Raw genomic sequence first — 18,631 nt, 5'->3', positions numbered from 1 at the left:
TGAAAAAAACAAACAAAAAAAAAAAGAGAAACTTTTATTGTTTATCATTGTATATTGCTAATTTTGAACATAATTGGTCAAACTGACCCCTAATAGGGAGGAACTTTTTTTTTTGTAAATTTTGAAGCATTTTTTCTTTCTTTCTTTCTTTCTTTCTTTCTTTCTTTCTTTCTTTCTTTCTTTCTTTCTTTTAAAGAACTGTTGGTGACCAGACAGCTGCTAGACATTGAATTCCATTCAGATATTTGCGGTCAATGGCTACCGTCAATTGTTTGGTTTATTTATTTATCCAGGCAAGTTAATTAATAACCAGTTCTTATTTTCAATAACAGACTGCCAGGAGAATTAATATCTCCTGAGAAACATGCAAACATTTATCACAATACATAAAACACATTTAACTCTCAGTTAAAACACTTACAGGTCGAAGTCAGAGCACTAACTAGTCATTTTTTAAACGCTCGTACTGGTATATTCGTCTCTGGTTTCAGTAACATTTGTAGCACATTTGGGGCAGAAAGTAGTTTTCTTTCTAGGGATAGTCAACGAAATATAATTAGATGATCGAGATGCATTAAAATGAGGTTTTGAGCAACAAACATTCTCCTTTTGTGCTCAACAGAAGAAAGAAACTCACACAGGTTTGAAACAACTGAGCAAATACAGAATTACAGAACTTTTATTTTAGGGTTAGGGTTATTTTTTGGCAAGTTCCATGGAAACCAATGGGGGTCATTGTCTCAAAACACAACTGGGCCATAATTTCAACACAGGGAGGTTTTGGGGAAGGCCTGCGAGAATGCACTAGAATGCATGGGAACCTTCACCTCACAGGTGGCTTGTGTGAATTCTGCCACCTCAATTCAAAGCCTGTGATATTTTGCAATCTTTTACTGATGCAGCCAATGAGCATTCGAGATTTTCAGCCCATGTGACACCAGAACGTTCTGGCTTTGATTGACAGACACCTCTTGTGACTCCCTGCCCCAAAAAGGACAGAAGGGGGTATATGGTAGTGGCCTCGCCTCGCCTCGTCTCGCACACACCGGTCTTACTTTAGCTCTCTATCACCCCTCCTTACTCTAGTGCACATTCCTTCTGGAACTTTCTCAATGGGGGGTTCGAGAAACTTTGCTCATGAGTATATAAAGAGTGAAGAAGGCCCGATGCTCGGCAGATAAATCAAAAGCAGCGACGAGAAGTCACCGCGAGAAAGAGACAAACTCACAGCAAACTCCAGTGGAGTAGATCTCCATTCACCAGAAGACCTTCTGCACAGACGTTTTATACAGAAGACAATCATCAAGGTATGAACAATGAAATACCATTTATTAAATTTGTGATTTGCACTGCTTTTGAAATTTTTAGAATTTAATATGGTTTAATTTAATTTAAAAATGCATTTAAAAATATGTTAAAATTGTATCAGTACACAGAAACCGTTGAATGGCATTAATAGTAAATATTTTATTTTTTATTTCTTTGCATTTTCTTTTTTGTTAACAACTATATTTGCATTTTCTCAATTTTATAACATAACTAATTATTACAAACATCAGAGTAACTCAAAATATACGCTTAAAAATGAGAATAGGTCATATTACATTAGTAAAACCCCTAAAAATGGGGTATAAAGGACACTTTAGGTAGCATAATTACACGATTTGCCTTCTGCTTCTGTGACATGTGACACTCTTCCCCCTTTACATGTGTAGTGACAGGTGCTAGACATGTGCTGTTGATTCAATGGGATCAGCTGTTGCTTTTTTTATCATTCATTCAAAGTTAAAAGGCTTTTAGCCAGAGACAAAAGTTATTTACTTGTATTTTGAAAAACTGACAATATATAACCCTTATATATATATATATATATTATTCAAATATTACTAAGTTGTCATTCCAACATTTATGTTTAGTAAGAATAAATATATCTGTAATTTGAACAGGATTATTATAGTTAAGTAAAATTCTAATTAAATCTATAAAATCAAAAAAAAGAAAAAATTAAAAGGAAAAAAAATGGTTAACAAAATAATAACAAAATAAAATATGAAAAACTTGGACTAATTTTATTTCAGCTAATTTTCCAAGGGAACATTTCTCATTTTCATTTAGTTTAACTTGATGTACTACAATAACTGAAGCTGAGATAAAAATCATGGATGAATAAATGCTATATAGACATATTTTAAAACAACAAAAACTAATAAAAACACACAACAAAATTATTAAAACATTAACTAAAAAAACACACACATATTTCAAAATATTAAAAACTATAATAATATCTCAATGATACTAAACTAACACTGATTTTGACAAAGTACTGTACTGAAGTCAATATATAATTTTATTTTATTTTATTTTTTAATTCAATTTTTAGTTATTAATAATCTGTATCTTAAATTAGTTAAACTTTGAGCAATTTATAATGCAGTTAGGATGAAAGTAATGAGAGCATAAGTAGAACCACATAACTATTTATATAAAAATATTTTGTAGTATCAGAGGAATAAGTTAAAATAATTATTAAAAAAAAAACTGGTGTCATTCCAACATATAAGAATTACTAAAGGACAGACAATGCTCAGAAATCTATTTAAATGAAATAATTAAATGGAATATATTAATGCTTTATATTCCAGAATCCTTATTTATAATCCTGATTATATATCTTTTATGCAGATGCCCGAGAACGCCACACAGCCGATGATGGAGGAGGAAGCAGAGACCTTCGCCTTCCAGGCTGAGATCGCTCAGCTGATGTCTCTCATCATCAACACCTTCTACTCCAACAAAGAGATCTTCCTCAGGGAGCTCATCTCCAACTCTTCAGATGTGAGTCAATCAGTGCGTTCTCTGTTTGTGTACCAGCATTTGTTCCAAAAATGCACACTAACACAATGCATATCTTCAAAACAGGCACTGGACAAGATCAGATACGAGAGCTTGACAGACCCAAGCAAACTCGACTCATGCAAGGACCTGAAGATTGAACTCATACCGGATCAGAAAGAGCGCACGCTTACAGTCATCGACACCGGCATCGGCATGACCAAAGCTGACCTCATCAACAACCTGGGCACCATCGCCAAATCCGGCACCAAGGCCTTCATGGAGGCTCTGCAGGCCGGAGCGGACATCTCCATGATCGGTCAGTTCGGAGTGGGTTTCTATTCCGCCTACCTAGTGGCCGAGAAAGTCACGGTCATCACCAAACACAACGATGACGAGCAGTACATCTGGGAATCTGCGGCTGGTGGTTCCTTCACAGTGAAGCCAGACTACGGTATGAGCTCTCCTAAGTGTTTTATTGGTCTATAAAAGGACTGGAACTTGACATATGCATTTGCTTTGGAATTACAGGTCCATCCATTGGACGCGGCACCAAAGTCATTCTCCACCTTAAAGAGGATCAATCTGAATATGTTGAGGAGAAGCGCATCAAGGAAGTTGTGAAGAAACACTCTCAGTTCATCGGTTACCCCATTACGCTCTTCGTAAGTGCTTGTACTTTGGTACAAGAACTGCAAACCTTGCTTCCTTTCAACTTGAACAAACAAAGCATTGATTCTCATCTTGCAGGTTGAGAAACAGAGAGAGAAAGAGGTTGACCTTGAAGAAGGAGAAAAGGAGGAGGAGGTGGTGGCCGGCGATGAGAAAGACAAACCCAAGATTGAGGACTTGGGCGCCGATGAAGATGAAGACACCAAAGATGGTCAGAACAAGAGGAAGAAGAAGGTCAAGGAAAAGTACATTGATGCTCAGGAGCTCAACAAGACCAAGCCCCTGTGGACCCGTAACCCTGATGACATCACTAACGAGGAGTACGGCGAGTTCTACAAGAGTCTGAGCAACGACTGGGAGGATCACCTGGCTGTTAAGGTTGGTAGGAATATTGAGTCAGAAAATGGATTGAGTTTTTATTTTATAGCCACCAATCATTTTGTTTTTAAACCATAAATCGTCTTGTTGTTGCAGCACTTCTCAGTTGAGGGCCAACTGGAGTTCCGCGCTCTATTGTTCGTACCCAGAAGAGCCTCTTTTGACCTTTTCGAGAACAAGAAAAAGAGAAACAACATCAAGCTGTACGTGCGCAGGGTGTTCATCATGGACAACTGCGAGGAGCTCATTCCAGAATACCTCAGTAAGTCTCTCAGGAGTTCATTTGAAAACAAATCCTAGAAATTATACATCTGATATCGATTTGACTTGTGAGTTTGGATGTTAATGAGTTAAACTTTCCTCCCAGACTTCATTAAGGGTGTGGTGGACTCTGAGGATCTGCCGCTCAACATCTCCAGAGAGATGCTTCAGCAGAGCAAGATCCTGAAAGTCATCCGCAAGAACCTGGTCAAGAAGTGTCTGGAGCTCTTCACCGAGCTCTCCGAGGACAAAGACAACTACAAGAAGTTCTACGAGCAGTTCTCCAAGAACATCAAGGTGTGTGAACTTTCTGAGTAGTTGTTGAAAATCATATTCATCATATTTCCAGGCTAAAATGGATTTTCCCAATTGCAGCTGGGCATCCATGAAGACTCTCAGAACAGGAAGAAGCTCTCAGAGCTGCTCCGCTATTACACATCAGCTTCTGGAGACGAGATGGTGTCCCTCAAGGACTACGTGTCTCGCATGAAGGACAGTCAGAAGCACATCTACTACATCACTGGTTAGTAGTTGGAAAACGAATGTAAACATTTTTACCACACAGATAATTTTCCTACAAACCTTGCTCTTCTTCTCCGAGGTGAGACCAAAGATCAGGTGGCCAACTCTGCTTTCGTGGAGCGCCTGCGTAAAGCCGGTCTGGAGGTGATCTACATGATCGAGCCCATCGATGAGTACTGCGTCCAGCAACTGAAGGAATACGATGGCAAGAACCTGTTGTCAGTGACCAAAGAGGGTCTGGAGCTGCCCGAGGACGAGGAGGAGAAGAAGAAGCAGGAAGATCTAAAGGCCAAATATGAGAACTTATGCAAGATCATGAAAGACATCCTGGACAAAAAGATTGAGAAGGTATGAGCCGTTGGCATACTAGACTTTGATTTTGAAGTGCACACTCTTCAGAGCCATTAAATGGTAGTGTGTCCAAACAGGTCACGGTCTCAAACCGTCTGGTGGCTTCGCCCTGCTGCATCGTCACAAGCACCTACGGATGGACGGCCAACATGGAGAGGATCATGAAGTCTCAGGCCTTGAGGGACAACTCCACCATGGGCTACATGACTGCTAAAAAGCACCTAGAGATCAACCCCGTCCATCCCATCGTCGAGACGCTCCGAGACAAAGCAGAAGCGGACAAGAACGACAAAGCCGTGAAAGACTTGGTGATCCTGCTGTTCGAAACCGCCCTGCTTTCCTCTGGATTCACTCTGGAAGACCCACAAACACACGCCAACCGCATCTACAGGATGATCAAACTTGGTCTTGGTAAGATGGATGACTACCAAAATCAAACATTTAAACACACCAGCCTAGAGTTTATCACCATTATTAATGCATTCATGATTATTGGTAACGCCCATAAAAAAAATGAACTTTAATAATTAAAGTTCATTATTGGCATCTATAACCTTTAACATCAATGAAACAGTTTCTTTAGATCATTAAAATGTTCTTCACACTAATTTAAAATGGTTCTTTTAAGAATAATCCACTAAAACATGTTGGTCCAACACTACACTCTTAAAAATAAAGGGTCATTGTTGGCTTTAATGGTTCTATAACCACCTTTCCATTGCACTAAAGGTTTTTATTAATAGAAAAAGGTTATTTAGATTATTAAAATGTTTTTGACACCAATAAAAATGGTTCTTTTAAGAATTATCCACTAAAACGTGTTGGTCCACCATTAGACTCTTAAAAATAAAGGGTCATTATTGGCTTTGATGGTTCCATAACCACCTTTCCATTGCACTAAAGGTTTTTATTAATAGAAAAAGGTTATTTAGATTATTAAAATGTTTTTGACACAAATAAAAATTGTTCTTTAAGAATTATCCCCTAAAACGTGTTGGTCCACCATTAGACTCTTAAAAATAAAGGGTCATTATTGGCTTTGATGGTTCCATAACCACCTTTCCATTGCCCTAAAGGTTTTTATTAATAGAAAATGGTTATTTAGATTATTAAAATGTTTTTGACACCAATAAAAATGGTTCTTTTAAGAATTATCCACTAAAACATGTTGGTCCAACACTACACACTTAAAAATAAAGCGTCATTATTGGCTCTGATGGTTCCATGAAGAACCTGAAACATCCATGGAACTTTTCCATTGCAAAGAAGGTTCTTAATAGTCTAAAAAAGTTCTTAAGATAATTAAATTGTTTGTTACGCTAATACAAAAATGGTTATTTTGAGAACTGTACACTGATAGGTTCTTGGGGAACCGAAAATGGTTCCTCCATGGCCTTTATTTTTAAGTGTGTAGTCACAAATGAAATTTCATTGGAGGACACGACTTAATTCTATTAAATCTCTTCTCTTTCAGGCATTGATGACGATGACTCTGCTGTAGAAGACATTGCTCAACCCGCTGAAGAAGACATGCCAGTTCTGGAGGGTGACGATGACAGTTCTAGAATGGAGGAAGTCGACTAAAGAGTTTTAGTTCATGTTTTTAATGTATTTAATTTATTGTTTTTGTAAAAAAAAAAAAAAAAAAAAAAAAAAAAACAATCTCCACATCCTAAAGTGAAAGTTAACAAGCCAATTAAATTTCTCGTAATGTTTTTTTTTTGTGTGTAGTTACTGTACCTTGAGCTTTTCTAATATAAGCAATTTTTTTGTTTTTGATTTTTTTTTGTAAACCTGACTTGAAAGTTTTTAATTAAACGACTTATAATATATATGATCTGGAGTCAGTCTTTATTTCTTCTGATTTCGCAAGCGATCTAGAAATTTCATCTCCCTCAGTCTTGGCCCCGCCCCCTTTAACTGTCGAAACGGAGGCGGTGGATGATCGACAGCTAAGCCCCTCCCCCTGCGCCCATAGGAAAGCATTGAGAAGATTCGAGAGATTTCTGGAGCGTCCGCGTTCTCGAACGCTCCCGTCAGGACGTATAAAAGCGCGCCACCGGCGTAACGCACGCGACAGGAGGATCTCCTAAAGCTCAGTGACAGCTGAGGAGGAAACTCTCACAGGCTCGTTTGATCTAAATCACTCTAATAAACCATTCAAGGTAAGAATACAGAACCACAATAACATCCCAAGTTATTACCATTCAACTTAATTGCCATTTCGCGCAAATGCAGTGAGGATATTCGACGTTTTTTCGCGCTTCATTCATTCCTCAACGGTCTTTTAACGGTCGTGATGCTACTACGTTACACACTCACACGGGCGATTTTTAACATCAGTTTTAAGTGTTTTACATCATTAAGTTGCTGTTAGTATATTTAAATAGGCGTATATGCGTGAATAAGTCCATCTGGAGTTGATTAGTTTTACCTCTGAGAGATTAAACGAGGCTTTTACAAGATTAACGATCAATAAAGACGCTAACGAACGCATTCGAGGAACGTTGACGTCATTAGCGCACGTGCATGCTTATATTAATGAGCGCGTTTTAAATGAGTGCATTTATTATTGACTTAAGTAATGCGTAAAGTCTGACAGAATGCATTGGTGTTTTTAAAGACTGAATTCGTTGCATTATAGTGTCCCGTTCACATCTAAAGTGATGTGCTCCGTGTTAATGCATGTTACTGTAGAGAGTTTGGTAGTTTCTAGAAGCTTGTAATAACACATTCGGACCTACAGGTGGCGCTTGAGTTCGTACACGCTGTTCCAGAACCACGAGCAATCTCTTCAGCTTCATATATATTAATATCATTAATGCAAAACCGTTTTGCAATTGAATTAAACCGTGCTTTGAGTTCTTAATTGGTTTAGGAACGTTACAAAGTGATGCATACTACATTAATCAGCCAAATGCACGTGGAATACTAATGCATTTCATGTATAGTAACTCAGATATGTGCTCTGATGCAACAGCATACTCATCAGATGTTGTGTGTGTGTCATATGTTTTGTTTGTCATGCACAGATGCCGGAGGCACACGATCAGCCGATGGAGGAGGAAGCAGAGACCTTCGCCTTCCAGGCTGAGATCGCTCAGCTGATGTCTCTCATCATCAACACCTTCTACTCCAACAAAGAGATCTTCCTCAGGGAGCTCATCTCCAACTCTTCAGATGTGCGTAACTGTGTAATAATAGTGTAGTAAGTAGCATAGTAATAAACAAATGGCAACATATTGTCAACAACGCCACGAAAAATCTAATTTGCTGTTAAAGTTTTCACAACTTGATTTCTAAACTGTTTGAAATAATTTTTATAATTTATAATAACATAAGAAGGCGCATAGTCAGTAATAAATTAACAACAACAAAATATGCATGTTACAAGCAATGCAACAAATATTGATGCAAACTAATAAGTGCATTCATCCTTCAGGGATTTTTTTTATTACGTAAACATTGTGTTTACATTTAAGCAATTTTACATACTGAATACTTACATACTTTTACATACTTACATACTTTAATTGATTGTTGTTTTTTATTGCTGATTACATACACTACAAGCAATTTAACGGAAGGTGTTTTTAAAAATATTAATATCAATTCATATTTTTTAAATCATATAATATTTAAAAAAAAAAAATGAAAAAAGTGTTTTTCGATAAAATGTTACTGCAGAAAAAATGTGTACCAAAAAAAAAAAAATCAAGGCTATGTGTCATTTTATAAAGTGATTATTACAATTATTTAGAGCTGGGTGATTTGGCAAAAAAAAAAAAACTTTATTTTTTCACGATTTTTAACTAGTCAGCTTAAAAATGTTACTACAATGATTCAAATGACTTTTTTTTTAAATTAACTGTCTTATTAAAGAAAGTTATATTCTAAGTGCAGCAAACATGAAGTTGTAAACAATGTAAATGTCAAACAGATCACTTGTTAAATATCTTTGCAGAAGAGATGCATGAACTACAGCTACATCTTGTACAAACGTGTCTTATAGCGCACATGTTATATGTTCAGAAATAATAGGCTACAATGAAAATGCTTCAAGAAATCCTCAACAGTCAATGCAACTTAATTTCAGAAAGACTGCTTTTATGCATATTGTACATTTCTAAACAGCGCACTTGTAAATGTATCTATACATGAACTACCAGGGCTGGGAATCTTTGGGTCGACAGCGAATCGATTCACGATTCAAGAACGATTTTTGCAAATTCAGAACGATTCGATACGATTAACGATTCGATTCTTTAAATGCTTAAGTCAGGGGGCAGATTACACAGCAGTCTTTATTGTTAGAGATCTATAGGTAAGAGGGAAAAACAAAACACTTGTTCATTGTTAGATGCTAGTTTAATCAAGCTGTGGACACAATTTTAAAAAAGAGCTTTAAAAGTATTATTTATAGACTAACGTTTTGTCACACCAGGAGTGCAGCCTTCATTTCAGAAGTGACAGAAATGTCAAATACAATCATTTAATGTATGTATGCATGTGTGTATTATTATTTTTTTTACAAGGAATTCTTTTCTTATCTCTTTGAATTTGCTACAGGAAATCAAATACACTGCTGGACTATTATTTATCACTTTATTACAATTTTCTGCACAGAATAAGGTAGAAAATATGCTTTATAGTTTCTGTACTGTAATAAAAGAGACGTCTATCAGCACTGCATCATTCATACATTGTATTTATTTATTGTGTTTATTGTCTGAACGTGTCATGACCGAGAGCCATTGAGAAACTACAGAAAAGTAAAACTGCTTCACTGTTTATTTAATGTCTTCTTACTCGTTTATTATTGGTGGCTCTTGTTCAAGGTCTCTATTAATTCCTGCTTGTAGTAATTTAATGTCTGTATATTTGGAAAGCACTGAATCGCTGTAGAAATTGCAATACATTAGATTCTTAGTGTTTTAAATCGATTACTGTCCGAAATCCACGATTCAAAAATCATGTTTCGAGATCGATGCATCGAGAAAACGAGTGAACCGTTACACTTCTGTAAACTACTGAAACAAATTAATAGTTACAATTAAATCAAAGTTTAGAAAATGGCATGTAGTCTTTTTCATAAAGTAAACATTACTTCAGTAATGACATGCAAACGGCAAAAAAAGACGCACGGTACAAAAAAATATTACAATGCTTATAAAAATATTAATGCAAATTAATAATTAGAATTAAAAAGTGTCTTTTTAAAAATAGCATGTTGCCTTCAAGTAGTTTTTCATTAAGTAAATCATGTAAATAGTTAATAGTAAGATGCATTTTATGTCTTAAATGTGACCCTGAACCACTCGTAAGAGTCAATTTTCTGAACTTTCTGAATAAATAATCTCTCCATTGATGTATGGTTTGTTAGGAGGACAATATTTGTCTGAGATACAACTATTTGAAAATCTGGAATCTGAGGGAGCAAAAAAATCTAAATATTGAGAAAATCATCTTTAAAGTTGTTCAAATGAAGTTCTTAGCAATGCATATTACTAATCAAAAATTAAGTTTTGATGGTAAAAGATGGTAGGAGATTTACTAAATATCTTCATGGAACATGATCTTAATATCCTAATGATTTTTGTCATAAAAGAGAAATGTATAATTGTGACTCATACAGTGTATTGTTGTCTATTGTTATAAATATACCTGTGCTACTGATGACTGTTTCTGTGCTGCAGGGTCACATATGATAAACCAAATGAAATATTATTACTTTCCATCAGGCTCTGGACAAAATCCGCTATGAGAGTCTCACAGACCCGAGCAAGCTGGACTCCGGAAAAGACCTCAAAATCGAAATCATTCCCAACAAACAGGAGCGCACACTGACCCTCATCGACACCGGCATCGGCATGACCAAAGCTGACCTCATCAACAACCTGGGCACCATCGCCAAATCCGGCACCAAGGCCTTCATGGAGGCTCTGCAGGCCGGAGCGGACATCTCCATGATCGGTCAGTTCGGAGTGGGCTTCTACTCCGCCTACCTAGTGGCCGAGAAAGTCACGGTCATCACCAAACACAACGACGACGAGCAGTACGCCTGGGAGTCGTCCGCAGGAGGATCCTTCACCGTCAAAGTGGACAACTGTGAGTGTTTGATTCAGGGCTGTCAAAATGGCTTATTCTAATTTTGTACTTAAATGTTACCAATTTTAAAATTTAGTTGGGAACAAAAGCTTTGTCTTCTCTCCTGAGGCCACAAGAGGGCGCATCGAGCTAAATATTACTAATGCACGTTTATTCAAAACAATAAAGTAACACTTTTGTCTTTGAGAAAAGTGCATAATGTTTAAAATAATGCTTATAAACCATATATACAGTAAGTCGCTTAAACAATTAGAAACAAAATAGTATTATATACACTACAGGTCAAAAGTTTGTGGTCGGTAGATTTTTATTCTTTCTTTTTTTTTTTGAAAGAAATTAAAACTTTTATTCAGCGGGGATGTGTTAAATTGGTAAGAAGTGATAGCAAAGATTTATATTGTTAGAATAGATTTATATCTTGAATAAATTCTGTTCTTTTGAACTTTTTATTCCTTAAAGAATCCTGAAAAAAATATTGCATTGATAATTCTAATAATAAATCAGCATATTATAATGATTTTCTGAAGATCATGTGACACTGAAGACTGGAGTAATGATGATGAAAATACAGCTGCGCATCACAGAAATAAATTATATTTTAAAGGATATTAAAATAGAAACCATTATTTTATATTGTAATAACATTTTGCAAGATTACGGTTTATTTTCTGTATTTTTGATTAAATAAATGCAGCCTTGATGAGCAGAAGAGACTTCTTTATACACATTACAAGTCTCACTGATCCCAAACTTTTGAATGGAAGTGTATATATATATATAGTTTAATACAAAAGACCGAAAACTGATCACAAAGAGTACTTTCTCTATTAAAAATGATGAGATGCAGTGGGACGGGAGAAAAAAAACGCTATAAATTCTCAACGCTTTTGCACTGGAATTTTTATTTTAAATTTGACGAATATTGGAGATGTCAGCCCTAGTTTGATGTAGTGGATGATTTGTCAGATTGTGGTTGAAATACTGAATGCGAGCTGTACCTGAGGTTTAACGGAGATGCTTCTCTCTGTCCAGCCGAGCCGATCGGTCGAGGCACAAAAGTGATCCTGCATCTGAAGGAGGATCAGACGGAGTACATCGAAGAGCGGCGGATCAAAGAGATCGTCAAGAAGCACTCGCAGTTCATCGGCTACCCCATCACACTCTTTGTACGTCACCGAAGAACATAAACATTAAAACAAGGCATTCTCTAGCATTTGTGTCAGACAAACCCCATGTGACTTAATCACTCAAAGATAATAGTTCAATCATTTATAATTCGCATGTTTACGCTTCTCTGATGATATGCAGCTAAACAAATTAAATATATATTTTAGTTAAGATTTCTTAAACATACTAATTACATATATTAAAAAAAAAAATTATATATATATATATATATATATAAAATAATTAAAAAATATATAATTAATAGATTTACAGTAAGATAACTCGAGGGAATATTTCTGTAATTTAATTAATAATATATTTAGACTTCTCTGGTGTGGATTCATGACATTAAATATACCTTTCTTAAATATTTTTTAAACAAGCTAATTAAATATTTTTAATATCCTTTTTAATTTTTTTTTATTTTTAAATATTATCTAAAATAATAAAAAATGCATTAATAATAATAAATTAACCTTAAGGATAGTATTTTAGTAATTAACAACATTTGCATGATTATGATTATTTGTTGTCTGTTAAAAGTCATGCATCTGAACAAATTAAAACAATTTTTTTTTTTAAATATATTTCTTAAATATTTAAATTTAGTTTTTTATCATGTATTAAAAATGTAAATATTATAAAAAAAATTAAATTAAAGTTAATACTTAAAATGTGCATAATAACTTTAATAATTTAAAGTTAATGCTTCATGCTTTTGTGTTAATGATCAAGTCGTCTCGTTGTTTCAGGTGGAGAAGGAGCGCGACAAGGAGGTGAGCGACGACGAGGCGGAGGAGGAGGAGGAGGAGAAGAAAGAGGAGAAGGACGAGGACAAACCCGAGATCGAAGACGTGGGTTCCGACGACGAGGACCACGACGACAAGAGCTCCGACAAGAAGAAGAAGAAGAAGAAGATCAAGGAGAAGTACATCGACCAGGAGGAGCTCAACAAGACCAAGCCCCTGTGGACGCGTAACCCTGATGACATCACTAACGAGGAGTACGGCGAGTTCTACAAGAGCCTGACCAACGACTGGGAGGATCACCTGGCCGTCAAGGTGACCAGACACTGCAGTGCAGCACAGATATTAAAACAACACGTGTGTCATTGCTTTGTTTATCATGTTTGAAGAAGTACTCAACGTGTTTGTTTCCGGGCAGCACTTCTCTGTGGAGGGTCAGCTGGAGTTCCGCGCGCTGCTCTTCGTGCCCCGCAGAGCTCCGTTCGATCTGTTCGAGAACAAGAAGAAGAAGAACAACATCAAGCTGTACGTGCGCCGGGTGTTCATCATGGACAACTGTGACGAGCTCATCCCGGAGTACCTCAGTAAGTCTCCGAATCCAGCACAAGCGCATCCAGGGTGATTTATTCCCAGTAACCTCAGCCTCAGAGCTGAACACGATCTCTCTTTCCTCCCAGACTTCATTAAGGGTGTGGTGGACTCTGAGGATCTGCCGCTCAACATCTCCAGAGAGATGCTTCAACAGAGCAAGATCCTGAAAGTCATCCGCAAGAACCTGGTCAAGAAGTGTCTGGAGCTCTTCACCGAGCTCTCCGAGGACAAAGACAACTACAAGAAGTTCTACGAGCAGTTCTCCAAGAACATCAAGGTGAAAGTCAAGCGCAGATATCCAGTGAACAGGAAAGAAACAGTGTTAATGTTGACAAACAAATCACTCAGACAATATTTGAAAATCTGGAATCTGAGGGAGCAAAAAAATCTAAATATTGAGAAAATCATCTTTAAAGTTGTTCAAATGAAGTTCTTAGCAATGCATATTACTAATCAAAAATTAAGTTTTGATATACTTATGGTAGGAAATTTACTAAATATCTTCATGAACATGATCTTAATATCCTAATGATTTTTGTCATAAAAGAAAAATGTATAATTGTGACTCATACAATGTATTGTTGTCTATTGCTACAAATACACCTGTGCTACTGATGACTGCTTTTGTGCTGCAGGGACACGTATTTTTAATAGTCTTAAAATATTGATTCACTTATAAACTTAAAAATGTACAACCTTATTGCAAATAGTAACTAAAAATGTTAAATGTATGAAAAAAAGAAAAAAAAAAATTATAAACAAAATGTTTAAAATCATTCAGCTCAATTAATAACCAATTTTGTTAGTTATATTTATCTTTTTATTATTTATAATTTTTTTAAATCAAAATTTTAATTATGTCTTAATCTATTAAGTTTAATTTTAGTTTTTATAAATTTTTTTGTGTCCCTTAAATTAAAATTTTCATGTTTAAAGTCCCCGTTTATACTATAAATTATGAAAAAATATTTAGTTTGTGTTAAATTATCACGCTGTATTTTAGCTATTTTTCTTTTTCTTTAAAAAAAAGTAAAAAAAAAATGACCTTATTGCAAATTGTAAAAAAAAAAAAAAAAAAAAAATACAATATTTTAAAAACACAAGACGAGTTCATTTCTAGTTTCATTCTCATCCCATAGTATATTATATTAATTGTATTTTAAACAATTAATTGAATCAGTCTTTTAAATGAATTGTCAGTGAACATGGCAATAAATATAATATATCTATATTTCTGTCTCACAGCTGGGCATCCATGAAGACTCTCAGAACAGGAAGAAGCTCTCAGAGCTGCTCCGCTATTACACCTCAGCTTCTGGAGACGAGATGGTGTCCCTCAAAGACTACGTAACTCGCATGAAGGACAGCCAGAAGCACATCTACTACATCACCGGTGTGGACACAGTGACCTCTCGATGCACTGGACATCACTGTATTAATGACTTTAACTAACGTTTGCGTGCTTCTTCTCCAGGTGAGACCAAAGATCAGGTGGCCAACTCTGCTTTCGTGGAGCGGCTGCGTAAAGCCGGTCTGGAGGTGATCTACATGATCGAGCCCATCGATGAGTACTGCGTCCAGCAGCATACGATGTTCGAGGGCAAGAACCTGGTGTCGGTGACCAAAGAGGGTCTGGAGCTGCCCGAGGACGAGGAGGAGAAGAAGAAGCAGGAGGAGAAGAAGGCCAAGTTTGAGAACCTGTGCAAGATCATGAAAGACATCCTGGAGAAGAAAGTGGAGAAGGTAAAGATCCACTAAACCAAGAGTGTTCGGTCTTTTAGATGACACAAGCATCCTAAAACAGTGGCTATGTGTAGTGTCAGGTATAAAAACCCAACCTACACTGTAAAAATTCATTCTATAATTTATTTTTTATATATATATATATATATTAAATTGCATGAATATATATATATATATATATATATATATATATATATATATATAAAAATTGCATGAATATATTTTATCATTTATTTTAATTGCATTTTAATTATTTGTCTTATCTAATTTGTTTATTTAATTAAATACATAAATATATATAATCATTTATTTTAACTCTATATATATATATATATATATATATATATATATATATATTTTTTTTTTTTATTGTTTTTTATTTATCATTCATTTAAATTAAATTCATTTTTTATTATTTGTCTTATCTATTTACCTTTTTTATTTTCTATTTATTTAAGTTTTTTTAGGCTGTATATTCTTATGTATAAAGAGTCAGTTTACACTCTGAAAAATAATATAAATATGTAAAATATTATGTGGAGAATTTTTAGTTCTATTCTATTACATTTGATTTTTTCCCTCTCACTGTAGTGATGCACTGTTAGCTGTATTATTTACTTATTTTATTAATTTCCTGATTTATTTTTTAATTTTTAATCAAATGTATCTATTTAGTTAAATCTCACATTTTCTTAATAACTAATTTTTGCACCGTGTGCCTAAAATTAAAAAAGTTGCTATGTATATTTTAATGTATATATTTAGTTTCAGTTACATTTACATTTTTCCTCACTCACTGTTTAGCCGTACAGTACTGTTTTAATCACATTTATATATATATTCAATCTAATTTGAAACGATTCATTTTAATCAAATTTATCTTAAATTATTGACACCGTGTCTCTAAAATTTAAACGGCAGCTATATATTTTCATGTATAAAACGAATTTCTAGTGTGAGAAATTATATGAAAGAATATATAATATAATTTGTTTTAATCATCTAGTTTAATCTCTTACACTAGTTTTCTAGTTTGAAAGCCCCTAAGTGTGTTGCAGTGGTGCATGTATTTGATCGCTCTGTTTCTCCCTGCGTCAGGTCACGGTCTCAAACCGTCTGGTGTCTTCGCCCTGCTGCATCGTCACAAGCACCTACGGATGGACGGCCAACATGGAGAGGATCATGAAGGCCCAGGCCTTGAGGGACAACTCCACCATGGGCTACATGGCTGCTAAGAAGCACCTGGAGATCAACTCTGATCATCCCATCGTCGAGACGCTCCGCCAGAAAGCAGAAGCAGACAAGAACGACAAATCAGTGAAGGATCTGGTGATCCTGCTGTTCGAGACGGCGCTGCTCTCCTCGGGCTTCACGCTGGACGACCCACAGACGCACTCCAACCGCATCTACAGGATGATCAAACTGGGACTAGGTGGGTCAGAGACTCGAGATCATCGTGGTCACAGACGATATGAAACATGTGACCCCGGAACACAAAACCAGTCATAAATAATCTCTCCATTGATGTGTGGTTTGTTAGGAGGACAATATTTGTCTGAGATACAACTATTTGAAAATCTGGAATCTGAGGGAGCAAAAAAATCTAAATATTGAGAAAATCATCTTTAAAGTTGTTCAAATGAAGTTCTTAGCAATGCATATTACTAATCAATAATTAAGTTTTGATATATTTACAGTAGGAGATTTACTAAACATCTTCATGGAACATGATCTTAATATCCTAATGATTTTTGTCATAAAAGAGAAATGTATAATTGTGACCCATACAATGTATTGTTGTCTATTGCTACAAATATACCTGTGCTACTTATTAGTTATTATTATATTCTAATTTGTTTGGCTTCTGTGTGAGTGTAATTTAGACTGAGACAGCAGATCACAAATAAAAAAAGGGCTAGTCTCCTTTAAAGTTAAGCTACAAGTCAATTCACTTTTAGTTAAGAACACGTTTAATGTAAATTATTATTATTATTATTTTTTTTTTAAATATCGTAATATATCATGGACTGCAATATTATTGCATCGTGAGAGTTTGATATGGTTACATCCCTGCTCGATATGCATGAGACTGCATGCGATTGCAACAGAAACAAGCATTAATATGTTGTTTTTCCGACCGTTTCAGGCATCGACGAGGACGACGTGTCCACAGAAGAGCCCAGCTCGGCTCCCGTGGAGGACATGCCGCCGCTGGAGGGAGACGACGACACGTCTCGCATGGAGGAGGTCGACTGAGGACGCACACCGACCCATTCACGCTTGTATCTCTGTAAAAAGATTAGTGTTCAGATTATCGATTATTCTTGTTGTTCTTCACCACTTTATTTCAGTTCGGTTCAGGAAGCTTTCGGAAACATCTCGTCATCCCACATTCCCTTTTTTGTATATTTTATTTTTTTTGTATGCACTTTGTTTTGTATTTATTGATTATCATTCCAGTTTTGATTTTGAGTGTTTAAGGGACACTGATACTGTATTATTGACATGACGGGATCCTGAAATAAAGCTTGACACATCAGATCGTTTGATGACTGTCTTCATGAAGCTCAGACAAAACACTGCTTTAGCTGACATTTCATCACTAAAAACAAAAACATTTAGGATTAAGGCTGTTTTAGGACCTTTACAGTTTTTTGGATTGTGACATTTGACTAATTTTGACCGAAAATTTAATTGAACATGGCAATGATGTGTTATTAAATAATTTAGAATCATAAAAATATTGACTCAGCCATAAACGTAAAAACATTAAGTGTTTAAACCTTGTAAGTTGTTACAATAAAATAAAAATTGTTACAAGTGCAAACTTCAAAGCCACACATTAAAAACTGTATAAATGTAGTTAAATATTACAGTGGTGTATACTTATAAATGTATTTTACTGTACAAATGTGCTTTTTAATTTAAATATACGTTTTAATAGTCCTAAAAATATTGATCAAAGACATAAAAACTACATAATCTTACTGAAAATGTATTGTGCATCTACTTAAAAAATATAAAAATGCTTAAAAACACAGATGTTTAAATCTTATTATAAATTGTAACTTAAAAAAATGTGCTTTATTATAAATTGTATAAAAAATATATAAAAAAAACCCAAACAAAAATGTTTAAAAATGTACCATTTTTACTAAAAAAACAATTATGTTTTATAATATTCGCAAACAAAAATGTTTCAAACTCTGTAAATGTGTTGTAAATTGCAACTAAAAGAAACAAAACAAAACAAAAAA

At 35.2% G+C, this 18,631-nt stretch overlaps 2 protein-coding genes across 2 annotated transcripts; both read left to right on the top strand.

Moving 5' to 3' along the window:
• The first annotated feature begins 1,146 nt into the window (after positions 1-1,146).
• Positions 1,147-6,707, top strand: LOC109053676 (heat shock protein HSP 90-alpha 1). Its single transcript, XM_042747327.1, has 11 exons — positions 1,147-1,307; positions 2,686-2,838; positions 2,923-3,289; positions 3,367-3,500; positions 3,586-3,885; positions 3,982-4,147; positions 4,253-4,443; positions 4,522-4,669; positions 4,748-5,016; positions 5,097-5,430; positions 6,494-6,707. Exons 2-11 carry the CDS (start codon positions 2,686-2,688, stop codon positions 6,601-6,603), a joined length of 2,172 nt encoding a protein of 723 aa, XP_042603261.1. The 5' UTR covers positions 1,147-1,307; the 3' UTR covers positions 6,604-6,707.
• A 244-nt stretch (positions 6,708-6,951) lies between these two features.
• On the top strand, positions 6,952-17,913 carry LOC109053681 (heat shock protein HSP 90-alpha). The gene is made up of 11 exons (XM_042747325.1): positions 6,952-7,184; positions 8,052-8,201; positions 10,761-11,127; positions 12,160-12,293; positions 13,047-13,355; positions 13,459-13,624; positions 13,718-13,908; positions 14,877-15,024; positions 15,106-15,374; positions 16,473-16,806; positions 17,521-17,913. Exons 2-11 carry the CDS (start codon positions 8,052-8,054, stop codon positions 17,628-17,630), a joined length of 2,178 nt encoding a protein of 725 aa, XP_042603259.1. The 5' UTR covers positions 6,952-7,184; the 3' UTR covers positions 17,631-17,913.
• Positions 17,914-18,631: the final 718 nt, after the last annotated feature.

The sequence above is a fragment of the Cyprinus carpio genome, chromosome B20, assembly GCF_018340385.1.
Source record: "Cyprinus carpio isolate SPL01 chromosome B20, ASM1834038v1, whole genome shotgun sequence".
NCBI classification, from domain to species: Eukaryota; Metazoa; Chordata; class Actinopteri; order Cypriniformes; family Cyprinidae; genus Cyprinus; species Cyprinus carpio.
Note: the sequence above shows the minus strand (reverse complement) of the source record. Positions and strands in the feature narration are given on the sequence as shown.